Source organism: Zootoca vivipara, chromosome 11 (assembly GCF_963506605.1).
Source record: "Zootoca vivipara chromosome 11, rZooViv1.1, whole genome shotgun sequence".
NCBI classification, from domain to species: domain Eukaryota; kingdom Metazoa; phylum Chordata; class Lepidosauria; order Squamata; family Lacertidae; genus Zootoca; species Zootoca vivipara.
In genome coordinates this window covers 15,365,896-15,393,725 of record NC_083286.1, presented here as the reverse complement: position 1 = coordinate 15,393,725, position 27,830 = coordinate 15,365,896, and the positions used below count along the sequence as shown (strand labels likewise).

General features: G+C 43.1%; 1 protein-coding gene across 4 annotated transcripts in view; it reads right to left on the bottom strand.

The window, feature by feature from the left end:
- Positions 1–1,598: 1,598 nt before the first annotated feature.
- Positions 1,599–27,830, bottom strand: part of MARCHF3 (membrane associated ring-CH-type finger 3) — a 160,218-nt gene continuing 133,986 nt past the window's right edge. For all 4 annotated transcript variants that reach the window (XM_035100021.2, XM_060280128.1, XM_035100020.2 and 1 more), the window contains 2 exons: positions 21,082–21,291; positions 1,599–2,057 (listed from right to left, as the gene is read on the bottom strand). In XM_035100021.2, the coding sequence (XP_034955912.1) occupies positions 1,899–2,057; positions 21,082–21,291 (369 nt within the window). In that variant the 3' untranslated portion in view covers positions 1,599–1,898. The remainder of the gene's footprint in view (positions 2,058–21,081; positions 21,292–27,830) is intronic.

Genomic DNA, 27,830 nt, shown 5'->3' with positions numbered 1-27,830 from the left:
ATTGCACATAAACTACATGTCAGCACTTGGCCAGCAGTAATTGTCGGTACAAGCAAGTCCATTTGATAGCTTAACTCGAAAAGGGGTGTGTGTGTGTGTGTGTGAATAAAACAATTCTTTCTCTTTAGGAAGGGGCGGTCGTAAGCAAGGCGTACCACCCAGGAATTTTAAAAAAGAATTCCAAATTGGAATTGGCCACAATTACAAAGCTTGCTACAAACATTTGTGCACAAATAGACCTGAAGTCTCACTGGTACAAAGAAGTTAAGTCTTACGTACTCTCATCTAAATTTACCTGTCAAGAGTTGTAGCTTTACTTGATTGTTATGCAACGCAGGCCCAGGCTTCCTAGAACACGTCTGATGAAGCAGTGTTCTTTATGTATGCAGAATCTCCTCTTACAAAATAAATCTGGAGAACTAGGGCAAAACTCTGTTCTGATGTAACTTGGCTCACTCAAGATTTACACCAGTATTTACGGCACTGATCTGTGCTTCCTCATATACCAGCAGCAGCTTTTTGAAACCAAGCATGCATGGGGTTTGATACGTGAGGCATGAAGCTACATCATTACTCTGGCCTTCAAAAGTAATGCCCCAAGATGTTCTATGAATCCCGGAAGGAGGGGATCGATAGGAAAACACGCAGAATCTCATGTATATCCCTCAGGGAAATTTTATCTGGTCAGATACAATATCTCAGATGTTTTGGACTACAACTGTCAGCCCCAGCTAACATTGCTGGGCGGTGTGGGAACTGTAGCTCTAGCTTCTTCAGGGCGCGAGGCTACCAAAGCCTGTACTATACATTGCCTATTCTCTGTAAACTCAGCATTAATGGTTAGCTATAATTCTATTCCTACTTCCCTGGAAAGAAGTCTCACTGAACTCAACAGGACTTATTTCTGACTAAAGGTGAACAAGACTCTGCTGTTAATATCCAGTCCATTAACTTTAGCATGGCCAAAATAAGTGTTTTCTTGTTTTTCTCTGCTCTTAAGATTATAATGTTAAAGAAACCAATCAAAATATTTTAACCTTGAATGGAGCAGACCACCCGACATTTGGCAGATGATGCTAATCACTAACTAATTTGCAGGTTTTAAGCATACAAAGTGGGGGAGGGCAGATGCTGGACTCCCAGCTTTCATCAGCTGCAACTAACATGGTCAATGGTCAGAGATGGTGGGAGTTACAGCCCCCTACCCGAGCAGTGGTTACCTTCTTCCCTATTAGCGGGGGAAAGGCTTGCAGGAGCAGAATTTCACCTGCCATTGAAAATAATTGGGAAGCTCTGGTTCCCATGGTGTGCACGCATGCATGTTAACCAAATAAAGGGTGATCAGTAAATAGAATTTATTTTGCACATTTGGCAAGTCTTCGTGAGGCTTGAGCGGAAAATCTTAAGTCCCTTCCGAGACCAATATACTGTGTGTGCCAAACCAATACTTCTCTCTCTCTTTTCAAATGGCATTTCACTTATTAAAGTTCAATTGCAGCACAACATCCTCCTATTCTTCTCGTTTTAATGTAGGTGGGAGAAGAGGAATGCAGCAGGAAACCTGTCGAACCACTTAAATAAATACCGCCACAGACGTGTTTTGCATTGTTTGCCATCATAGTTTAATCATTTTTAAACAACAATAAAAAAGGGTTGCATCCCTAGCGATGCAGCTATCAACATGGGATTGAGGAATTTCATACAGTATCTGCTAAAGTTTAAGCAGGTTTGGCAGCTCAGCAAATATCATATGATTGCAGCATCCGTGATTTCAATTCCCACAGTCGTGTCCTCTCTTCGGCGTGAAGAGTCTTGTCTTTTCATAATAACCACTACCAGGTTTGGATGGAATTAGACCCCCGCATGTAGTTCATGGCCCCAGCTCATGATTATCACAATTAAACGATTGTCTCTTTTGAGTTCCTTTTGACTGAATGGAGGCCCAGCAATGACTGCTGGTTTGAAGGGATGCTGACAGACTTTGGGATGAGGAGGATAACTCTTTGATTGGTCCGACGCCATTCATTATATAATCTACAGTGGTACCTAAAGGATACCTGCAGGAAGAACAAGGGGAAAGGGCATATTTGAGATGAGAAGAGCGAAACATGGAGAGCAAAAAAAGTGAATTTCATATAGAGCATCTTCACTCTACAGTGCAGCTATAGCATTTCAAGGTCCAGCATCTCAAGGGAAGGTCCTTGTCACTGGATTATCATCCATCAACAATCAGGTGGAAAACACCTGCCCATGTGGAACTGTAAGGTGTGTGTTAAACTGAATTTATGATACGGTCGATCTCTGTAGATCGTGGCATAAGATTGACATAACTCTGATATGACATGAGACCCTCCATGATGAGCTTTGGTGATCCTGGAACAAACCAGATTCCAGCACTCTGCTGAAAGGCATTTGGACATATCCTGAGTTCACCCATATCTGACCAGAAGACAAACACGTGCAAATTTATTTTCAAGTGCAGTCGTGCCTTGGAAGTCGAATGGAATCCATTCCGGAAGTCCGTTTGACTTCCAAAACATTCGGAAAGCAAAGCGCGGCTTCTGATTGGCTGCAGGAAGCCTCATCACGCGTTTGGCTTCCAAAAATAGTTCGCAAACTGAAACACTTACTTCCGGGTTTGCGGCGTTCGGGAGCCAAAACGTTCGAGAACTGAGCTGTTTGAAAACCAAGGGACGACTGTACATGTTACTCAACTCCTCAGTGAGATCCATCCCCACAATGGTAAGGTGATGTAAAGGCAGATCACCGAAAGATGGGCAGGTGCAGATACCATCAAAGTATTTTGCTCTTTTGTTAAGCAAACGGGAACAGGAAGACCAAAGATGGGCAAGGTGGGAACTTCGCAGGAAAGTCTGGTAGGGATTGTAAAAATTGTTGGACACATTCTAAAGCCCCTCCCCTCTCCACTGGCACACCTTGGCATTTGTCCACAGACAGCTTTCCAGGTTGTGTGGCCAGCATGACTAAACCGCTTCTGGTGCAACAGAACACCGTGACAGAAACCAGAGCGCACAGAAACACCATTTAACTTCCCGCCACAGCAGTACCTATTTGTCTACTTGCACTGGTGTGCTTTCAAACTGCTAGGTTGGCAGAAGCTGGGACAGAGCAATGTGAGCTCATTCCGTTGCGGGGTTTCGAACCGCCGGCCTTCTGATTGGCAAGCCCAAGAGGCTCAATGGTTTAGACCACAGCACCATGAGGTTAGTTGGCTAGCTACAACAGGGCAGCACTTGCCCCAGTGCTCCCCAGGACTCAGCATATTTCTGCTTCACTTCAAGGGTAGATATACTTTCCTCCCCCCCCCCTCTCTTCACTTCAAGTTTATGCCCACATTTCTGTAAGCTTTTCAGAACAGTTAGGGAATCTTCTACTCTTTAATCAAGGTATGTATGTATCATAATTTGCTACCTGCTTAGAATGTAACTTCGCTGTCTAAAGCAGCATCTTTATAGATTCTGTCACTCCTATTTCATCTAATAAACCAAACACTGTTTAGTTCTTTGTGAGAGCATCCTGTGGGCATAATGTTAACACACTTCCATAAAGATCCCAAACAGTTGTGTATATGAACATACATGTGAGTCCAGGTGCACACTGGTAACAGGACCAGACCTATTAAACATTACAGAAGAAGGTTGAGGTCCAGCCATCAAGAAGCAGTTCTGAGGCTCTTGCAAGATCATAAAGAGCCACCCAGCTGTGCAATGTATAAGCTCTCAGTAGGGAGGTATGATTATTTCATTAACTTATTTCCTGCCCCTCCTCCTCCCAAAGGAGCCCAGGGTCACAAACACATCAATACTGAAAACACTGTTAATAGCATTCTAAAAAACGGTTAAATACATTTTCTCAACCCATGATTTCGGTGCCAGGAATGATGGGAGAGATTCACTCAGCAAGTCCAGTGACTTGAAGTCCTGAGCAAAGACTTCTGCTTGCACAACAGGGCTTCCCTCCCTGTATTTCCCCCCCCCCCCAAATGGGTTGGGGGGTGTTGGGGGAAAAGAGGAGAGCTCTTTGCATCTGGCAAGCTAAAATGCTTGCACTGATGGGATGGTTGTCTCTGAGCGACACTGAATTTCACCCAGTGCCTTTCAGCCATCAAATGCCTGGAAGTCAGTAAGGGAGACAGGTGTACTTCACTAAGCAGGGCCTTCACAAATGGGGACCTACCACCCAATACGCTCTGCCATGGGTCAATGCCTATGGGGCAGCCCCCAGTGATGGCACCACCAATCAAAGGTTGGTTCTATGCTCAATGTCAGGAATGGGAGACTTGGCTCTCCAGGTGATATTGGGCTCTAGCTCTCATCAGCTGCAACCAGCATGGCCAATAGGGACGATGAGAGTTGCAGTCCTACAATATTCCCCACCCCTGCTTGTAAGTTTGTTCCAACCTTAGCTCAGCTAAAATTCCAGCAGGATGTATAGCACAACTTAGCACAACTTAGCACAACTTGTTCTTGTTCCATGTCCATGTATTTTAAATTATTTAACAACAACAACAACAAATTTATACCCCACCCATTTGGCTGGGTTTCGCCAGCCACTCTTGGCAGCTCCCTACAGAATATTAATAATAATAAATCAATAAAACATCAAACATTAAAAACTTCCCCAAAACATTAAAAACTTCCTTCAGAAGTCAAGATAGTTGTTTGCTTCCTTGACATCTGATAGGAGGGCATTCCACAGGGCGGGCGCCACTACCGAGAAGGCCCTCTGCCTGGTTCCCTGTAACCTCACTTCTCACAGTGAGGGAACCACTAGAAGGCCCTCAGAGCTGGACCTCAGTGTCCGGGCTGAACGATGGGGGTGGAGACGCTCCTTCAGGTATACTGGGCCGAGGCCGTTTAGGGCTTTAAAGGTCCATAGCTGCCAAGTTTTCCCTTTTCTCACGAGGAAGCCTATTCAGCATAATGGAATTTCCCTTTAAAAAAGGGATAACTTGGCAGCTATGTAAAGGTCAGCACCAACACTTTGAATTGCTCGGAAACGTACTGGGAGCCAATGTAGGTATTTCAGGATCAGTCTAATATGGTCTGGGCAGCCACTCTCAGTCGCCAGTCTAGCTGCCGCATTCTGGATTAGTTGTAGTTTCCGGGTCACCTTCAAAGGTAGCCCCATGTAGAGCACATTACAGTAGGACTTAGTACATTAGCTTTCCACTCCCAGTTCCACATAACACAACCAATAAATGCATACGGTATTAAGAAAAGGAAGTACTATACATTCAATCCATATTTTGGATTGCCACTAGAAAAAAAAATCCCGTCTGATGAGAAACAAATTGTAATTTGTTAGCTGCATCAAAATTGCTGATTATTAGATGCCAGGGGGGGAAGCTATACCCCTTGTTATGATGGAAGGCTTCTAAATAACAGGGGGACCCTCCAGAAGTAGAAGACTTCCCACTTTGTAAGAATGATAGTCAACTGTTAAAATGGAGACTGGCAGGCTGGAGTGGGAAGATCTTGGCAGAAGTGTGTGGAAGGAATCTAAGAGAAATGAATGCTTGAATATGGCTAAGTGGTGTCACTTGTGCCCACTGCTGCCAGTGGTCAGTGGTCACTATTGTCATGAAACCCCCACAGGTGGTGCGCCAACAGGCAATGCAGCACTCATTTGAAAATGATTCCCCATTTTAAGCCCCCCCAAAAAGATTAAAGTGATTAGGGTTGGGTTCAACAAAAATATTCAGTGCTTGCAGCTGCCTACTTCACAATGGCCATTGGGCTTCCCTGTTTGCCATCATATTGATATCCTTTTGTAGGGCGGCGAACAACCACCTGGGTACAATTCAGGATGTAAAATTCTGGTTGGAAAAACCCAGTAGTGCCTCTTGAAAAAGCAGGAAATTGTCTTAAAATCGCCATGCAAGCTTAAGCAAGGCTTCTCCAGGAATAGCTGCATTGTTGAGCCAGGCTCCAAGTGGCTGCTCGTTTGTTTAAGACATTTTCACAGGATATCCTAGTTAAGCCTGACAGCTTGTTTACAACGGGTTCTTGCCTTCAGGCAATCTCCAAGTGATGTCAGCTACTGAAATTTCAGCAGCGGCCAAGGCAGCTCAAGCATTGCGTTTCGCCAGGAAGCTTTCCAGGCAGCAGCTCAAAAAACTTGCTCAAGTGTTAGAGAAATAGTTCACAAACCCAAAATGTTAAGCCTGACCTTTTCTAAATTCCCCTTCGAGTTTTCTGAAACACTGTGCAGTATCTTTGGTGAACTATCAGCCGTTCTAGGGAGACGTAATTCTGTGCGATCTTGCTGAGGCGAGGCTCAATGAGCCAAGGAAGGATCTGCCCCTTCAATGCTTAAAAAAACCCCCAAAACACCCCAGAATCTTGGATTCAAAAGCTCTCCTGTGCAGAACAGAGACAAGGTTTGTGTGTTGATCATAGAAACAATGATGATATTCATTCAAATGGATAAACAGCAGTCTCTGTGGGAGACAGGATCTTATTTAAGGATGACGGAAAATAGCTTCTCTGCAAATGTATGGGTCTCTGTTCTGAAAATAGTTACTTCCACTAAACTCTTAAGTTCAATGAGTTGCAGTAGTAGTGCATTGCTCACCCAGAGGGCAGCTTTTGATATATGCATCACTTGGTGTGGGCATACCCTCCAACATTTATCCAATGAAAATACAGTGGTACCTCTGGATACGAACTTAATTCATTCTGGGGGTCCATTCTTACCCCGGAACATTCGCATCCAGTGGCGCGTTGTTCTGCACAGGCGCAGCCGTCGGTAGCCCGCTCCTGCTCAGGCGCTGCCGGCAGAAACCTTTCCTTTCCTTCAGGGTTTGCTGCATGCATAGCTGGGAGCATTTGCAAAGGGGGGGGTTCGTATCCAGAGGTAACACTGTAGGGACAACCTATTCCATAACAATGATGATGTCCACTGCGGGTTGCGTTTTTCCAGGTTACGAACGCGGCGGACCCGGAAGTGTTTACTTCCGCGTTTCGCTGCGCACACATGCGCAAAAGCGTCGCTTGGGTTGCGGACTTTTCAGGGTGTGAATGGCACCCCGGAACGGATTGGGTCCGCAACCCGAGGTTCTACTGTATTTTTAATATTCTGTTGGGAGTTGCCCAGAGTGGCTGGGGAAACCCAGCCAGATGGGTGGGGTATAAATAATAAATTATTATTATTTAAGAATAATAATTAATAATAATAATATTACTACTACAACTTTTACAGGTTGTCTAGTTACAGGTTGTCTCCTAGGCTTGGGGGTCACATGACTCCACACCCTCCCACATTTCTCCAATGAAAAAGTGGGACATTCCAGGCTCAAATCAGAAACCAGGATGGCTTCTAAAAATCTGGGTCTGTCCCTGGAACAAAGGGTGCCCTTGGAAGGTCTGTGTTAGGGACAATGTAACATTAAAAAAAACACCCTTTTAATGGCATGGTACCCAAATACCATAAATAACCTCATCCCTAGTATGGTTTTTAACAACTACTGGTATCGGTTTTCTCTAGCATACCGTCAAACATTTCTCTGATGAAAATAGGGACGTCCCATTCCACAATGATAATTTTACTATTAATACCCCACACATCTTGCTGGGTTGCCCACTCTGGGCAGCTTTCAATATATATATAACATAATAAAACATTTTTTAAAAACCTTCCCGATTCAGGGTTGCCTTCTGATGCCTTGGGGGTTCATACCCTCTGACATTTCTCCAATGAAAATGGGGATATCCTAAGAAAAAGCAGGACATTCCAGGATCAAATCAGAAACCGGGATGGCTTCTCTAAATTAGGGGTGTCCCTGGAAATTAGGGACACATGGAGGGTATGCTTTAGTAACCATTCCTCTAGGCATTGCTATTACGAAACTGAGAACTGTTCTGAGCAATTCATTTGGTCTCAACCTATCTGTGGGTATCTCAAAGCCAAAATTAAATGGGTGCCACTGGGTGGCAAAGTTTAATCAAGCACCCATGGATTCAGCTATCCTCTTGTGATCCAATTGACACAGGCAATGCTCCTCTTTGGCCAGTACTCAGTACTGCTTTAATGGGAGTCTGAAATCTAGCGACTTTCTGTGATTATTTGGCTGTGTGTGCGATTGGGCAGCATGGATTATTGGAGCTGCACTCAAGTCTTTCCTGCCGAAGAGTTTTTAATGCCCTAAAAATAAGCACCATACAACACTTGAAACCAAAGTGCTCAGGGAATATTACAGTCGAATGTTATGAGTGTTTGTCCAAGCAAAGGAACAATTAGATTCGCCTATAATGATCACTGTGTAGTGTAGGGTCACCTGCTGGGCCATTGTGAGTGAATCTAAGAACAATGATCTAGTGTCAATACTTTTAAGCAACAGGACCTAATGAAGCACACTGAAATATCAAAACTCGGCATGCAGCTGGACAGAAATTGAGATAGGGCTTGAAAACATCTATATAGCATCCCAGGAGGTTAGTTGTACCGAGCCTTGCCGGTGAGATCAGTCGGTTAGATCGTGGTGCTGATAACATCAAGGTCACAGGTTTGAGCCCTAAATGGGCACATATTCCTACATTGCAGGGGGTTGGACTAGAACAGGAATCCCCAAACTGTGGCCCTCCAGATGTTTTGGCCTACAACTCCCATGATCCCTAGCTAAGAGGACTAGTGGTCAGGGGTGATGGGAATTGTAGCCCAAAACATCTGGAGGGCCAAAGTTTGGGGATGCCTGGACTAGAATAATTCAGGGGTCAGCAAACTTTTTCAGTAGGGGGCCGGTCCACTTTCCTCAGATCTTGTGGGGAGCCGGACTATATTTTGATTTGTTGTTGTTGTTGTTGTTGTTTGTTGTTTACAACATAGTCTACAACAACTCATACATACAAACAAACAAACCCACCACCATCCACCACCATTGACAATTTAATTATCAAAATTAAACTCCTATCCCCTTACACAAAGAAAACATAACATAAAAATAAAAGACTTCCTTTATCCTGTAAATGGCCTCCTTATTTACTTCTTGTGTACAGTACTATTTCTTTTATATGTGATTATTACAATTTTTCCTAGTTATGACTTAAAAAACCACAAAGTCTCCTATAGAAATTAATCAAAACAAATCCAGTTGTATATTTTGGGGCACTGTTTGGTAAAGTATTCTCTGCATTTCCCCCATTCTTTTTGAAATTCTTGTCTAGGTTGTCCTCTAATTGCCTCTGTTAATCTGGACAATTCATTATAATCTAATAATTTAATTTGGGGGGCAAAATGAACGAATTCCTATGTCCCACAAATAACCCAGAGATGCATTTTAAGTAAAAAAACACATACACCTTTCAACTTGAATGTTTTGGCTCCCAAATGCTGCAAACCTGGAAGTGAGTGTTCCTGTTTCCAAACGTTCTTTGGAAGCCGAACATCCGATGTGGCTTCCGATTGAGTGCAGGCAGCTCCTGCAACCAATCAGAAGCCGTGCCTCAGTTGTCAAATGTTTTCGGAAGTCAAACCAACTCCCAGAACGGATTCCGTTCGGCATCCAAAGTATGACTGTAGTTGAATGCGAGGGTTGGTTTGCCTGTAGGGCAGTCTCTAGACTGGACAGAGAGCCAGGCGAGAGTAAGGCTCCGGCTCGTACCATCTCCCATTATGTACAGAACCTTTAATGTGAACCACAGCCTTTACGCTTGGGCCTAACAACATCTGTGCCCCACCTTTTCATGGATGAATCATGCCGGCTGGCCTGCTATGCACTAAAACTTCCATGTGCAGTGGAACACAGGAAGTTATCATACATGGAGTCAGGCAACGGGTCCATCTAGCTCAGCATGGCCTGCACACTAGTAATGGTTCTCCAGGAGTTCAGCCAAGGGAAAGTCCCAGCACCAGTGGTGTGGCGTGGTTGCCCCGGGCACAAAATTTCAACACCTGGCACCACCTCAATACAGCTACATGCTTCCATCTCTCAGCTCCACTGAAAACAACTTCTCAATGAGAACCAGGAATGACCTCTCCAGACAACACAGTTCTTCTTCTCTTAACCCTCCACCTGTGATCTCCTGGGTGATGTGGACACCTTAGGCAGTTGCGTGTGCATGCGTACTCCATCTGTTTCCTTCCCACCCTGCTTCTGTGCAGCCCCAGGCACTGGTAACCCATGCTACGCCACTGCCCAGCCCTCCCAGGAAATGTTAGGCATTGAACCTGGGCCTTTTCTGCATGCAAAGAAGATTCTCTACCACTGAGCTATGCAACCATTCTGTGGGGGAAGTGTGTGAGTTTGCAGCTTCCTCCAGCGCATAGCCCACATGCTCGGGCCACGTGTCGCATAGTTTCCTATGGAACTTGTTCCCATTATAAATGTTTAGCACTACAGTGTACAAGTCCTCTGTATACACACTGCGTCCTCTTATTATATTGCCAGCTTTGTGTTCCAACAGTTATGCATGTTCCCTATTAAATTGAGCCCCTGTTGATACACAACGAAAATTTGAAATCTCTTCCTCGCCTGAGCTGGAGAGCACATTGCCTCATTAATAAAGCCCCCTCCTGTTGGACTTAATAGAGTAGGAATGGAATCAGATCTCCCACATGGCAGCAAAGACAAGCTATAGGTTACCATGCAATTGATAATTTATTATAATTAATCTGATCTATCTAGTATTCGTATCAGGCTTATGACCACAGTATATAAAAATGGGAAACAATGCAAAAAATATACATGCAGCTTATAGATATTTCGCTCCTGACTGAAAAATACTTTTAAAAAAAATCTCATGAGTTATTTTAAGATGCAAATTATTCTTTGGAGTTGCACTGATAAATAGTTGTTAAGCATTTGCAGTTAAAATGCATATTCACCTGAGCAGCGATTAAGCATATTCATGGTAAAAGTTAAATACTGTGTTTCAGAAAAGAACTCCTCCTACATCACTCCAAGTCACTAGCAGCAATTTGGGAGATATAATAAAAAATAGGAAGCTTTTGGGGCCCAGAGAAAGAACGGACTGCACCCTATAGTTAAAAGTGTCAACTTAAGATGACATTTACAGTCCATGGAGTGCAGCAAAGAAGCAGAGGAACAATACTGGAAAACAGAAAGTGTTAATATGCTCTGTAAGCTCTTACACAGAGTAAGAGTTTCATAGCCCTTTTCTTTGAACAGCTATTTTCTGGAGAGAAGAGAATCCATTATGAAAGACTGACCACCATGTAAATGCTTATTAAAGGAATATAATATACTGTATTAAAAATAGGTATTACTTTCCTTCCTTTGTTACTTGCCTGTTTTTTCAGTGTCTATATGTGTTGTGTGTGTGTGTGTGTGTGTGTGTGTGTGTGTGTACCGGTCGTACCTTGGAAGTTGAACAGCTTAGTTCCTGAACATTTTGGCTCCTGAACATCAAAAACGTGGAAGTGAAGTGAGTGTCCCGGTTTGTGAACTATTTTTGGAACCCAAACATCCGACAGGGCTTCTGCAGTTTCCAATTGGCTGCAGGAGCTTCCTGCTGCCATTTAGAAGCCACGCTTTGGTTTCCGAATGTTTTGGAAGTCGAAAGGCCTTCCGGAACGGATTCTGTTTGACTTCTAAGGTATGACTGTGTGTGTGTGTGTGTGTGTGTGTGTGTGTGTGTGTGTGTGTTTGTGTGTGTGTGTGTGTGTGCAACCACCATTTTTTTTAAAAAAAGGAATAATCTTTACAAAGCTGTTAGATCGAGTTATTCCACTAGCATCTGGGCCCCAAAAGCACTCCGGCCATATCTGGTGTTACTGGAAATGGGAGACATGTTCCCATTCCTTTTGTATCAACAGATTTATTTAAATGTTACTGAGGTAATTGTGACACAGATGTACATTCATATCAGCTGCATGCAGGCATCCGTCACTGAATCGGGGCAAGAGTCTCTGGGAGTGTTGGTGGATTGGAAAAACCTAAACTGAGGTTAGAAAATTACACTGAAGGCTAAAAACCCATCAAGCAATATGTGTTCCTCCTGTGGCAGAGGGTGCCTCTTCAAACCACAACCCAGCTTTATCTCTCGAGCTCCACAAGCAATGAGTTGCCTCTCCTACAGTTCAATAAAGACAAGTGCTCTTGAAATCATTATCAACTTGTGGAAAGTGCCCTGTTCTGTCGGGAATCCTTGCAAACTAAAAAAAGAAAGATTGAGATTTAAAAATAGATTTTTAAAAAAGTTTCTTAATGGGGAAAAAGTATTTTCCACGGCTGTGTACCCGCCCCACCCTGCTCAATCTAATCCAGGCCCCAAACTGGTACAGTGGAACCTCGGTTTAGGAACATCTCGGTTTACGAATTTTCGGTTTACGAACGCCACAGACCCATCTGGAACAGATTACTTCACTTTCCACATTACTTTCAATGGGAATGTCCGCTTCAGTTTATGAACGCTTCAGTTTATGAACAGACTTCGGGAACCAATTACACCCATGCTTCGGGTTAAGTACGCTTCAGGTTGAGTACTCCGCGGACCCGTCTGGAACAGATTAATCCACTTTCCATTACTTTCAATGGGAAAATTCACTTCAGTTTATGAACACTTCAGTTTAAGTACTCCGCGGACCCGTCTGGAACAGATTAATCCACTTTCCATTACTTTCAATGGGAAAGTTTGCTTCAGTTTATGAACAGACTTCCGGAACCAATTGTGTTCATAAACTGAGGTACCACTGTACTCTGACTTGGATGAGCCTAACTCAGATCAGGCCCCAAATTGATTGAGGGGTCAGTCAAAATGATTAATTAGGGGGGAAATAGGGGAGAAACATACGCTGAAAATGTTGTCTATAAGAATAAAAGATAATTATTATAAGTTAGTTTGGAGATGATATTAAACACCTATTATTATTATTATTATTATTATTATTATTATTATTATTATTATTATTATCATCTCTGGATTCCCCGTGCACCCCTCCATGGGTTCCATCGCTAGTCCTTTTCCACTGCATATTTTAAGTCACTCCAATTTTTAAATCTCCCATATACGCCTAGTTATTGTTACATTACAAGTTTTCTTCAAATCCTGCTAAAGAGCTCAGCTGTGTACAGTGGTAAGTTATAAATCCCCCCCCCAATTCTTTATTGAAATTCTGCTCTTCCTGGTTTCTGATTATCCCAGCCATTTTCGCCATCTCCGTGTAGTCTATCAGTTTGGTCTGCCATTCCTCTCTGGTGGGAACTTTTTCTTCCTGAGGACTCCTCAAATTTTAACCAGAGGGCTGGGCCCCCTCAATATTCCTTGGCCTACGACAGGCCTCCCCGCTGCCCCTCCCGGCTAGGACGGGCCCCACCAGTGGCCGGCCCCGTCAGACCTCCTCCTGCCACATGACGTCAGTCAAAGTTGGGTAGAACCCAGCCCTTGTGGGCATTAGGCAAAGTGATGCAGGTGCAGATACTGGGAGATGGAGTTTTCTGTGCCATGGGGTTCACCCCAGCCTCCCTAAGCTAGCCTCCTGCCCTCAAGTGAGGAGGTTGTGGGGTGCTGTCACAGCAGCCGTGATGAAGCAAGATTCAATTGCCAGCCTGATAGGATCCTGTACATGGAAATGGTGAGAGAAGTGGCACTACCTTGCCCGTCATCTCAGGCAGGCCAGCCCTGGCAGACGGCATTGTTTTATTTTAAGCGATTCTGCGTCTCCACAAAAACCTTTCCTATTTCGTCTAGGATCCTTAATCCACCCCATTTAGAGTCCCCGAGGGGAACGGCAGCTCTTAGCATGACTTGATATAAGGCAATTACAGAAATGGTAATTGCAGAATTTTCCATCCTTCTTAAGAGTCTGCTCTTTTAGGGCATTTCAAGTATGATCTGCATTAAAATGTTGCAGCGAAGAGTGCTCTTGTTCATTGTTCCAGGCAGTCAGACCACACCTTCCTCCAGGACAGTCCATTCCCCTTCTCCCTCCATTTTCTATGTGCCCCCCCCTAAAAATAAAAGCACTCTGTGGTTACTGAGAACATTCAGTTCTCAATGAGCTGTTTTTACGTCTTTCCTTCCGCACTCAGAATGATCCCCCCCTCCTTTTAAGGGAGAGGTTAATTTCTGCAAACTTTAGGATTCCTCCAAGCCAGCTGATATCACCTGCTTGTGTGTAGATGGTGTCAATTTGGCTGCATAATATTCTGTTTATAACCCTATCCCTTTGTATTTAGAGGTCCTATTCCTCAGCTTGGCAGAAAGTGAAAAATAGGGTCCTCCCTAACAGGAGGGCATGTGTTGCAGTGCGACCTGGCAACTAGACCCTGTGTTGTGGGTGGGAACGTTTGGATGGCCACAACACCCTATTGGAGGTCCCTTGATCCTGGGTGCAATTGGGCCATTGGGATGGCAGTCAAACTGATCGAGGGGCCTCTATTTAAGCCCATGCACGTGTCCCTGAGCTTCCTCTTTTGGGCCAGTGCATTGGAACACCCACGCACCTCTCCCTATATTAGTGCTTGCGCTTGACCTTGCTATGCTGTCATGTGTCATCTGTCGTCGGGACAGGGGCACGGCAGGAATTTCCCCCACTTGGCTGATTGGCTGGTGCCATTTGGGTTTTGCCTGCCGCATAGCAAATCGCCACAACTTGTAAGGTTGAGGATAGGCTCTGGTTCAGGTGATAGGGGTGGCAGGTTGCCTAGACATCCCTATGCGTTGGGTATTCCACCAAAGGAATCCACGGACTCATGGTTGGTCTTCCCTGGTAGGGGTTGTGCCAGGGAGCCAGTGTGGTGTAGTGGTTAAGAGTGGTAGACTTGTAATCTGGGGAACCGGGTTCGCGTCTCCGCTCCTCCACATGCAGCTGCTGGGTGACCTTGGGCTGGTCACACTTCTTTGAAGTCTCTCAGCCCCACTCACCTCATAGAGTGTTTGTTGTGGGGGAGGAAGGGAAAAGGAAATTGTTAGCCGCTTTAAGACTCCTTCGGGTAGTGATAAAGCGCGATATCAAATCCAAACTTTTCTTCCTCCTCCAATGTGTGTGTGGGGGGGGGGGCGCAAGTTTGCACCCCTGCCCTCACATAAATGGGGGGCTGCCTGTATATAATCCTTTATGATCCGGTAAGAGGTAACATGATTCTTTGTTATAAACTCTTCAGGAGCCTGAGTCCAAGGGACATTTGGGTGAAAGTCTAGCAGACCCCCCCTGCTTGCTACTGTCCCAGGGGTTCACCCGAGGCTGACTTATGGTTGGTGCCCAGAGTCAGGGCTAGTACCTGCAAAGGGTGCAGGGAGCTAGTCGAACCAGAGCCTATGCAACCACTCACTTGATTGTAATCAATAAAGTTGCGGCCTAAATTCTGCCAAAAGCCAAACCAAAAAATTTGAGTCTTGTCTGAATTTATTTCGGGGGTGGTTAAAAGGTCTACACACGCAATAGTTATTTCCAGGAAAGCTGCCATTGTCTCACAGATATATGGATACTGGAGTGACAATAATGAATACCGCAGCTTCCTTCCCTGAAAACTTTTGCTAGTTGCAGAGATAAGGCTGCTGTGTCGCAAGCTGCTGTTGTGTTTAGGTGTGGCGGTTTCCTTAAGGGAGGGTGGACCAGGTCAAACTGAAGGCTATACAGATTTCTGCAGTGTCACAAACTGGTAGAGGAAACAGGGAAATGGGCGCCAGCCAGCCACTGATTTATGTCGAACATTATGAGCGCTAGACAACACAAAGAAATAGCAGCCCGTCTAAAATTAAATGGTTTAACTTACGCAGAGGTTGCACAGCTGACAGGCACCAATTTCTTATGGCTACTTTGGAACATTTATTTTATTTACAGTACTTGGTCTTAAATGCCAAAGATGCAGTTTTTGAAAATCAGACAGGAAAGGACTTGAAAAGCAGAGCAGGAAAAGTACAGGGCAAGTGAAACTAAATATGCACCATATATATATATATATATATATATATATATATATATATATATATCCACGCCAGTGGTTTCCTAATTGGGGGCAGTCAAAGAGCTATGCACATGGCATTTCTTTAGAAAGTTACATATTTGGTGGGGACCAAAGCAAATCAGGTTTCAGATCATTTGGTTTACTGACTGGAGGAGACTGCTTGCACTGTAATCAGAAGGCTGGTGACCTTCAAAGGCAGAAACAGATAACAAACAGTGGGGTGGCGGCAAGAGAAAAATGTTAGTGTGAAATTACAGACTATGAAATTGGGGAGGCAGATGGAGGCAAAAGAAAATAAGGTCAGAATTACACCTGGTAAGAGTCTTACAGCACAACTCTACAATAATAATAATAATAATAATAATAATAATAATAATAATAATAATAATAATAATAATAGGTAAAGGACCCCTGGATGGCTAAGTCCAGTCAAAAGTGACTATGGGGTTGCGACGCTCATCTTGCTTTCAGGCTGAGGGAGCCGATGTCTGTCTGCAGACAGCTTTCCGGGTCATGTGGTCAACATGACAAAACCGCTTCTGGCACCACGGGACACCATGGTGCACGGAAATATCGTTTACCTTCCTGCCGCAGTGGTACCTATTTATCTACTTGCACTGTCATGCTTTTGAACTAGGTTGGCAGGAGCTGGGACAGAGCAATAGGAGCTCACCCCGTCGTGGGGATTCAAACCGCCGACCTTACAATCGGCAAGCCCAAGAGATTCAGTGGTTTAGACCACAGCGCGTCCCTAACAACAACAACAACAACAACAACAATAAATCCCCCCACATCTGACTGTGCTGCTCCAGCCACTATGTGCAGCTTCCAACATATACAAAAACATTAAACATTATACATTATACATTATACATTAAACATTAAACAAAACATTAAACCTTAAAAAGCTTCCCTGTACAGGGCTGCCTTCAGGTTGCCTAGCTACTTAACTACTGATGGGTGGGTGCCACTACCAAGAAGGCCATCTGCCTGATTCTCTGTAACTTCACCTCTATCAGCTGATTGTCTAATTTTTCAATATGAGATGCTTTCATTAGCTTATTGTTTATATGACTACATTTGGTACATCTTCTGTTATTGAATTACACAACATGTTTTGATGCCGTAAGCCACCTTGAAGATGGTTTACTATGGAAAAGCAGCAAAGATGGTGATAAGTTTTAAAAGTTGGATTTTCTGAGATATGGGGGGGAGGGAGTGGAGACAGGAAGTGGTGTTGTGTTAATGACATTGAATGGATGCTCTGTAAAAGGTGAGTGGAACTCACTGTGGCTATTCTCCAGTAAGAGCCCAATGTAAAAGCTGCCAGAGACTTCTGGCACCTTAAAGGCAAAACAGATTTATTGTCACATAAGCTTTCGTAGACTAAAGCTCACTTAAGCAGATATATGAAGTGTCATTCTCATTTGGCAGAGGGGGAAAAATGTGAACAGTGGGTCCAAAAGATCACAAAACGCAAGAGGCACAGTCACAGAATGTCAGACTGTATCTCTCACTGCATGACCTTTTGGTCCTGCTGTTTACAATTTTCTTTGTAGGTCTCTCTCTCTGTGTGTAATTTCTCTCTCTCTTTGACAACTGAGGATAGCACTCCATGCATCTTTGAAAGTTTATGCTAAATTTGTAGATATGCCCATAAAAATCACTAGCCTATTCCCCCCAAATACTAGCCAAATAAGAGACTTGTCACCTACATTCTCATCCTTCACAGCCAGCATAAAAATGCTGACTACTCCGCTTCCACTGAGTAGGATGACAGATGAGGGACACATCACTCTACGTCCTGTTTGCCATTTCCATGCTGGTCATGGAAGAACTTTACTCCCTTGATGGCTAGCGCAGAAAGCAGGTGGGCATCTGGGGGAGGTATGGAGATTCTTCTTCTTCTTCTTTCTTCTTCTTTGACAATCACTTGTAGCCGAGTAAGATTGTCTCCCATAAACATGGTTTTAACGATGAGTCCATAAGTGATTGTGGAGGCCAATTCTGGAACCACACATCCTTCCACAGTGGGGACATTGGTTTCCAGGTGGGAGTTGATGACGGTGTGGATTTGCCAAGTGTGCCTTTCTCTTAGCACATTTCTCCCTTGCGTCCTGAGTTCGAGTGTCTTCAAAGCCCATGACACCTTTGGTAAAGGCTATTCTCCAATTGGAGCGCTTGCATGCAAGGGTTTCCCAATTGTTGGTGTTTATACTACAGTTTATATTGCCTTGAGACAGTCTTTAAACCTCTTTTCTTGACCACTAGCATTACGCTTTCCATTTTTAAGTTCAGAATAGAGTAGTTGCTTTGGAAGACGATCATGACCATGTACAACATGACCAGTCCAACGAAGTTGATGTTGAAGAATCATTGCTTCAACACTGGTGATCTTTGCTTCTTCCAGTACACTGACATTAGTTTGCCTGTCTTCCCAAGTGATGTGTAAAATTTTCAGAGACACCGTTGAGGGAATCTTTCGAGGAGTTGGAGATGGTGTTTAGAAGTGGTCCATGTTTCACAAGCATACAGTAAGGTTGGTAGTACAATAGCTTTGTAAACAAGCATTTTGGTTTCCCTGTGAATGTCCCAGTCCTCAAACACTCTGCACTTCAATTGGGAGAAAGCCGCACTCGCAGAGCTCAGGTGATGCAGGATTTTCAGGATCAATGTTGGCACTTGTGGAAAGATAACTGCCCAGGTAGGAGAACTGATTGACATTTTCCAATGTTACACCATTGAGTTGGATTTGTGGTGTGTCAGAGGGGTTATTTTGTACTTGTTGGTGCAGCACTTTGGTTTTGGAGATATCTGTGTCCACTAACCCACTCTTACTGCATGGTATTCCCAAGGCTACTTTAAGATGCCACTTTTTGTTCACAAAACTCAAAACATCTATTTAATGCAGGGATGAGAAATCTCAGGCCCAGGGCCCAAATGGGGCCTTCTGTACATTCTTTGGGACTCTTCACGCCACAGCCTCCTTGAGAGCTTCTGCCTGGCTGGAACGTGTCCTTGAACTATGATGATGCCCACATGCTTCCCTGAATAGAGGCCGGGGAGCTATGCGTCTGTACAGAAACTTCTGACATTTGCATGGCTCGAAATGTAGGCTTTTGTGCACAGGTAAGAGTCGCGACTGTTGGTCCACTTGCCTCTCGCTCTGCCCACCAAAGAGATCCAGTCCCATGAGGGAATGCACTAAAAAAGGATCCCACCCTTGATTGAGTGTATCAACAGGTTAGTTGTTGCACATTGCTGGAAACCTTAACACAGATGGGACTCACTTGCTTCCATTTCTACAACTTCGATTATTACAACAGGTAGGAGGGGAGGGTGCATGGAGGAGACAGATCAGGTACTGTAAAATTTCAGGTATGGAGAAGCAATTTCAGGCATGTCAGTTTTTGCCTTTCACATCAGGGTATTTCAAATGTGATGTACACACAGTTTAAACTTGCTATCCCACAGTAACACACACACACACACAAAAAAGTGCAAGTATTGCAAGTGCAACTTCGAAAGCACTTCTACTTCCATGTGAAAATGCCTGTGGGGTGCAGAACTCACTCTCTCATCAGCTGCAACCAACATGCCTAATGGTTAGGGAAGAGGGGGAGCTGGAGTCCAGTAACAACTGGAGGACCAGTGGTTTCTCCATCCCCACCCCTGCTTTAAGAGATGCTTCTTCCCCCAAAATCCATGTACCACAATAAGACATCTTCCAGGCAAGAGAATTCAGTGCAATTTCTCCATGCCTGTGCATCAGACTGGCAGTCTCCTGGAAACAGATAAGGCCAACTTGACGTATTCATGTATTCTCCCTTAAACGAACTTGTGATCGAGCTGCCAACCTTTCCCACAGATTAGAGGAGCAAGTTCAGTCAGTGACACCAAGTCAAAGATGTCTAGACGAGGAAACCAGATTGTATTTTAAAAAGTGCTAGAACTCAAGTTAGTGCAGTAAACCCCCCTCCCCACAAAAACCACCCTTTCAACACTGTAACAACATTATCGTTGTCTAGCCTACAGTGTTAAGCTAACCGCTTCAGACTTGTTATTTCTGAACATCACTGAGCCTTGGAAAACGTTGACTTTTCAGCACTCCATATCAAAGGAATGAGAACGGTTCAGATCTTTCCCACCAGAGTTCGTTCAGTGCATTCCAGGTTGCTCTTGCCCAGTGTCAACAGAAGACCTATTTAGGGAGACTGAGAAAGGTCTTGTGAGCTTCTTGTCCTGAGGCAAGTTCAGCTGTCTTGCAGAATTCGCATTAGAATAAGAAAGCACACTTGTCTCAAGCTAGTTTTCTTCCAACACCCACTAACTGAGGAAAGGAACGTGTGCTGGCTGGGATCCTTACACTTCAGCTTTTATTTTGCATTTAGCTGATATGACAAGGTATTGGTTTGTAGGAGGGAAGCATCCGCCTCTCCTTTGCTTGTACGCATCGGAAACTGAAGTTCCCTGCCTCTTCAGCCTGTTTTTCCAAGTCCATTCAACTTCTCCTTCTCTAATTAGAGTCTGTCCAAAGTTCCTATGTTTAGAGGCTAACTTTACATCTCCCAAAGGAGCAGAAAAGACTATTTATGTATGTGACTATGGCTGCACGGATGTTACTGCCCCAGAGATGGAAAGGAGATAAAGACCCTACCAGAGAGGAATGGCAGATGAAGTTAATGGACTATGCTGAAATGGCATAGTCAGAAATCAGGAAGACCAAAATTTTAACAAGGAATGGGGAAAATTTATAACTTATCTTAAAGACAACAGTTAAAATCGCTAGTAGGATTGGAATAGCACTCATATTTTAAGGTTGATTCTGGACATAATGGAAGAAGTTAGAAGGTTTGGATTATCATAAAATATGTGGGAGGAACTGATTAATAATAGGACCCACCCTGGGCAGGATGGAAGTCCAGGAGATTCCTTGGAATCTTGTTTTTATGATTTATGTTTGATATACTTCTGTAAATTTTTAAGTTGAAAAATCATATAAATAAGTTTATAATAACTTTACATCTCTCCACAGTCAAAATCAAAGTCACGAAGCTGGATCCTCTTTTTTATAAGACAAGAGTTGTGGCGTGATCTCTGAACACTGCTACATCATGGCGACATGAGAAAAACCATGGCTCTCCAATCTAAATGAAAGTTAACAGCAAAACAACAACAAAAAGAGTACTTACTAGTGTCCAAAAGAGGTAAATTGTGAAGAGTGCGACAGTGAGTGCAATGAGGCCGACAGCTTCTAGCCTACTACTAAAGTGCAGGTGGTCCACTGCTCCCCGAAGACACAGCCAGCCAGAGATGGTAGCCAACGGAGTAATAAACAAGAAGCACACCATGTCCCCAAACAAAGTTCGTTTCTCGTGCTGGGGGCCGGGATTTCTTAGCCACTGTAGAAAGAATTAGCACAGAATAAGTCTCAACAAAATCAATGTTTTCATCCGGAAAACTCGGCTCCCTTCCCTTAACACAACTCACAACATTCCGCTGTCTTTTTAGTTTAGTTCTCTGCTCTGTTTGTAAAATGGATGGTTCAAACAACCCAAAACACAAGCCAAATGATTGCAAAGAAAGAAAGTGGTAAGGTTCGCAGGCTATGAAGGACTTGCTCACAAATTAATTGACAGCTGCACGAATTATTATAGCCAGGAAGCGGAAGGGGCAAGCAGAATATAAAATGGAAGAATGGTTTAAAGAGGTGTGGGATATAGCTATTAACAAAAAAATTAACATGTGCCATTAAGAAAAGATGGGGAATATGCTGGAGAAATGATTTTGAGGAGATGTGGATGATGTTTGTAGAGTTTGTACTGTTAAAACAGAAAGGGGTCAAACCATCACAAGAGGTGTTGAAATTTTGGGAGGTTGGATAGTTACCATGGAATGGTCTCAGTGGTGGGGTATACATTTTTATTCTTATTTATTTATTATTATTACTTTGTCAAAACAAACAAACAAACAAACAAACAAACAACAACAAAAGAAAATGCTATTAAAAACCACTATAAAAAAGAGGTTAAAGTGAAGGTGTTTCATCTGAAATAGGGCAATTTGGGTTTATTTGCTGTTTTCATTGACACTCCCCCCCCCCCATTTCTGGGGTGCAATACTTGCAAAGAGCTGATAATTCATTCAATGCCGTAAAAGTTATTTAAGAATTTCTGTGCCACGTAGCAAAACAAAGTCCACACCCCACACACCCTGCTCCAAGGTGGCTTACAATCAAATGGAAAAAGATAGAAAAATACAAAACCAGTATATAAAATGTTAAAACAGCAGCACGAAATAAATCAGACCAGGAGACCAAGTCAAATGTACTGTAATTTAAAAGCATTTTATTTTTATTTTTTAAAATGAATTTATTGAAGATTTTCCAACACACACATACAGAAATACAAAACATACAGACACACATTTTACATACAAACATACAGACACAAAGCATTTTAAATGCAGTATCAGTTTAAAACCTGGCCCGCCCTCTTTCCCTCAAAGACAGAAAAAAAGTATTTAATGCTTATCTAAAAGAAGATAGGGAGGGAGCCAAACAAACCTCTTGAGGGAGGGAATTTTAAAGATATGAGGTAACTGCTGAAAAGGCTCTTAGGGAAAAAATCCACTCCCTGCTCAATAACCTGTCTATAAGCCTTGTGTTGTATTTATATATTTGTGAATGGATGGACATGGCATAGGAACAGGCTGAAAAGATCACTCTTTTTTAAAAATAATTTGGCAAACCTCTAGGCAGGGTCTGGGAGAGAGAAAACCACTGCTGTTAGAGTGCCATGAAACCTGTTACTTTTTTTAAAGAGGGAATAGCTAAAATGCAATGTTAAACAGTTTCAGATTACAATGCAAGAGTAGTACAAGTATTACAGTTTGGGACCAGCATACCTAAAAGATCGTTTCCCCCCCTCATATACCCAACCAATCATCAAACTGGTCTCCTGCAGATAACATCTTAACCAGAGATGCATGCAATGTGGGAATTTGGCCTTCAGTGGTGAGACGTTTTCTTTGGAACATGGGGACCCAGGTGGCGCTGTGGGTTAAATCACAAAGCCTAGGGCTTGCTGATCAGAAGGTCGGCGGTTCGAATCCCTGTGACGGGGTGAGCTCCTGTTGCTCGGTCCCAGCTCCTGCCAACCTAGCAGTTCGAAAGCATGTCAAAGTGCAAGTAGATAAATAGGAACCGCTAAAGTGGGAAGGTAAACAGCGTTTCCATGTGCTGCTCTGGTTTGCCAGAAGTGGCTTTGTCATGCTGGCCACATGACCTGGAGGCTATACACCAGCTCCCTCGGCCAGTAAAGCGAGATGAGCGCCACAACCCCAGAGTCATCCGCGACTGGACCTAATGGTCAGGGGTCCCTTTACCTTTACCTATTTATCCCAGCCTGCACATATATTGGAACTATTTTAACTGTGTACACACACACACACATACACACACACACACACACAGTTTTTGCACTTTTCCTGTTTTATGGTTGTGACTGTTCTGTTTGTTTTATAATTGTATTTTTTTTTTAAAAAAATATGTACCCCACCCTGGGATGGTAAAGGGCAGCCAAGAAAGCTAATAAATAAATAAGTTGTGCCGCTTAACTGCTGTGTCTCTCTTTTCTCAAACTAGTAGAGCCAATGAAAATTCTAAACTCTTAAAACGTCTATACCGGTAGTATCCTTAATTCACTTAGATCCCAGCCCCTAGAGAAATAACTGTAGAGATCACTATCCCTGCTTATAGATCGCACGATTGTTGTTATTCCGTTAATTATACGTGCATCCTGCCTTTCAAGGCAACGCACACAGATATCCTCCTTTCAATTTTATCGTTGCAGCCACCTTGTGAGGTCAGTTAGGCTGAGAGAAAGTGACAAGCTCAAGGTCACCCAGTGGAGCTATTACTACTTCTTAGGAGAAGAGTTTTGACCACACTGTTTTTCACTGATCATTATACTAGAGGTACAAAAGTATTCCACACTCAAATCTATATGGCTCATGACTTGTATTTTTCCTGCTGAGTCTAGAGATTTTTCTAGCAACAAATCATGTTCCGAAGTGACCACTCTGTTTGATATTTGGAGTGGTGGTCGTGGATCTCTTCCTGCCTTAGAGCAAAGGATTTGACTAAGTTGACACTTGTCCTTTCCAAAGTCCTAATTTGCAGCGCCGTATCTCAAAGCGCTTTCCACAATGAATTAGAGAGGGTAAGGCTGCAATTGAGTTTTCTAACCTAAGAAACTTCTGTGTTACTGAGATACTAAAAGTAATATGAAGCCAGTAATAAATCTCAACCGTTGAGAGGAGGAAGGGAAAAGGGCAGAGGAAAAGAAGATGGGGAGAGCCTAAATGTCACCAAGTGCGCGCAAAATAGGAAGGAAGATTTGGAAAATCAAGAGCAGAGAAAACAAATGTCTCAGTTCCTAGAATTGTACCAAGAAGCATACAAAAACATAGCTCTAATGGCTACATTTCCCCCTCTAAAGCAAGCTTAATATCCCCACCACCCCAAGTTACATTGTATGCTATGAATCATGAACTGAGTAAAAAAACCAGAAAGGTAACTGTAGCAAAGAAATATCAGGTCTATCTGTAGCCTTTGACTTGCTCTAATTGTTTTTTATCCGACAGTTCAATTACTTTAGAAACCTAGACCACAGCAAAATTTAACTCCTGTTAAAAAAATGAGAAGAATGCAAAATTCTCAAGTGTTAATAACTGTAAAAAATATTCATTAAAACCACCCAGATAGATGCATCTTTTAGTAGATCCAAGACAATTTCTAGTCATTTTCAGACTGTGTTTATTTTGTGGGTGGGATTTAATCACATCCCATGCGATTCAAGCCGATTTGATGTCCTTGTGCAATAAACTACCTTCCGTAACAACAAGAACAACTTCTGGGGAAATAGACAGGTGTGGAGTAGAAATGGCTTCATGCAATGTCATATGGCCTCGTGGCAAACAAAACAAAATGAATGCTCAGTAAACTGTGGACATTGTCTAACTTCCCAACACACCTTCTGCAAACAAATCAGGGTGAATGAGAACTGGGGCAAAACTAACAAAATGATTTTGATTAAACATCAGGAATAACTTCTTCTTCTTCTTCTTCTTCTTCTTCTTCTTCTTCTTCTTCTTCTTCTTCTTCTTCTCCTCCTCCTCCTCCTCCTCCTCCTCCTCCTCCTCCTCCTCCTCCTCCTCCTGTTACCAGACGCCCCCGTTTCCCGGGGACAGTCCCCAGATTTACAAATTAGTCCCCTGACAAAATCCTATCATTCCGACTCATTTCAATGAAGTGTCTCCGGATTCATTGAAAAAAAATATATCTGGTAACCTTATCTTACCCACCCATCTAGCAGCCCCTGTGGGTGACTTCCAGCACATATAAAAACAGAATAATACTTTCTGATGGTAAGAGCTCAACTGTGGAATGGACTCCCTTGGAAGGTGGTGAGCTCTTCTTCCTTGGAGGTTTTTGGGTGGCAACCTGCCCTGTATGATTGAGCTGAGATTCCTGCATTGCAGAGGGTTGGACTAGATGACCCTTAGGGTTCCTTTCAGCTCTATAATTCTATGAACGCTCAACACACAGGTCACCTGGAAGCAACCTTTTCTTTGTACATTTTATCACTGGGCTGTTGCCAACAGTGTCACTCAGGAGACAGTAAAGTTCCACCAGTGAAATAGGGGCAGAAGCCTTTCGCAGCAATTCCCTGCGCAACTCTCCCTAAATCCATCCCAGAAAGTTGGGGGACCCTCCAGACCAAATATAGGGGAGCACATGAAGGGCTTCAAATGGTAAAATATTCAGTGTGGACAAGATCCATGAACTGTCATACAAGCTGAAAAATGAAATAAAATTTAAAAAATCCTTCAGTAGCACCTTAAAGACCAACTAAGTTTTTATTTTGGTATGAGCTTTCGTGTGCATGCACGCGAAAGCTCATACCAAAATAAAAGCTTAGTTGGTCTTTAAGGTGCTACTGAAGGAATTTTTTTTATTTTGTTTCGACTCAGACCAACACGGCTACCTACCTGTAACTGAACAATGAAAGAGTGTGAGACTCATTTGTAGCTTTCTTTGCTACATTCTTCAGTGAAAAAATAAAGTAGTGGCACATGTAAATTCCACGAGTCTTAGATTCTTTGGCTTCAATGTTTCAAAGCACAATAGCTGCACCATTGTAATAACAGAACAGGGAAACCAGGCCTATATGCAGGAAAGCAGACCTACAACATTCCCAGGAATTGGCTGTTGAATTGCTCTTCATTGTAAGAGGAATTTCTCCTGATGTTCAGCTGATTCTACCACCCTGTAACTTAAACCCTTAACATCTTGCCCTCTCTTTTAGGGTAGCAGTAAACACGTCCACCCCCCCTTTTTGTGGCATTCAGCTATTTGGAGATGCCCTTTTGTTTCTCACTGCTACCACCACCTCAGTTTCCCCTTCTCTAGGCTAAACATACCCAGTTCGTTCAATCTTTTCTCATAGGACTTATTCTCCACACTGCTGGCAATCTTTGTTTCCTTCCTCTGAACCTGTTGCAATTTGCCTATGAGTCTGCAATCTATTTAACACACACACAATTCAGACATCTTTCCTCAAGGTTGTATTTCCTTTGTGAGAATAATGGGTTCTGTGACCTGTCTAAATTGCATGTGTTCTTATTTTAATCCTATAAGAGATCGCAGCAGTGATTTCTGGCGATGCTACCATGTTTCTCCAAAAATAAGACACTGTCTTATATTTATTTTTCCTCAAAGAAACACACGGTGGCTTATTTTCGGCGCATGGCTTATTTTTTGGAGAAGCACGGTAACAAGGCCCTTCCTTTCCAGCAGGCTAGAAATGCCATTTCACAAACATTCTACAGTATTTTATTTTTCAATACTGTATTTCTGTTTCTGGCTAGGGAGGTGCAGCACTTTAAAAAATAATCTGAACATTTCTTAGGGAAGTCCCTTGGGGTTGAGATTGTGAGATGTTTTCCTGTGCCCACTGAGCTGTCACCAGCAAAGACAATCATGTAAAACTTTTCCAAAATAAAACAAAATAAAAATCCATACAGAAAATTCTTCACAATCTAGGATACGTAATCATATCCTTTACGCATCACGCCCATCCTGCAGCTCTGACAAAACAGGTAGAGATAAAGAAATTTCATATTCCTATAATTCCACTTACATTTGCTAAACATCTAGTTGGCTTTTTCTGCCTCAACATAACTCTTAACATACCAGTGAACAAGTGATGCAACTCATACAAGCCAAACACCCCCCTCCCTTAAATGCAGTTTAAACCGAACTAGTCAGTTTTGTGCCATAACTAACAGGTTGGGATAAGCATGAAATCTAAAGACCCCAAATAAATAGTGCACTTCATAACACTTTGCCCTCTGCTATCAAGAAACAGTTCTTCTGATTTCTCCTGTATCTATTTCTTACATTTTTCAGGATTTTTTATTTTTAATACTGTACATTATGAATTTGAATTATGACATCTGTGTATCACATCCATCCCACTACAAGTTGGATGGCATTTACCAAAAGCAGGGGATGAGAAGTACAGGTAGGTGGAAGAATACCCTAAAGTAGATTTTTGAAGAAGTCACAGGTGGGATTCAACTGACTAGTCCCATCACTGGATGCCTGCACAAGAACTTCCATTATTAGAGCAATGGGGCTCCCCCCACTGCCATGAAATTGACTTTAGGGGAGAATCAGGGGAAAAAACCCAGAACAGTGAACACAGGGAGGGGGTACCGTTCCCTCTGGCAAGCTGAAAAGCTTGCATTTCCGGATTCACCACCATAGCACCTCTTTGAAGTCCCTAGATTTAATATCAGCATAAAAGGAATGAGTAGGATGCCAGCAACACAGGAGAAATTGCCTTTTCAAATGCAATGGCAAAAAGTTAACCAG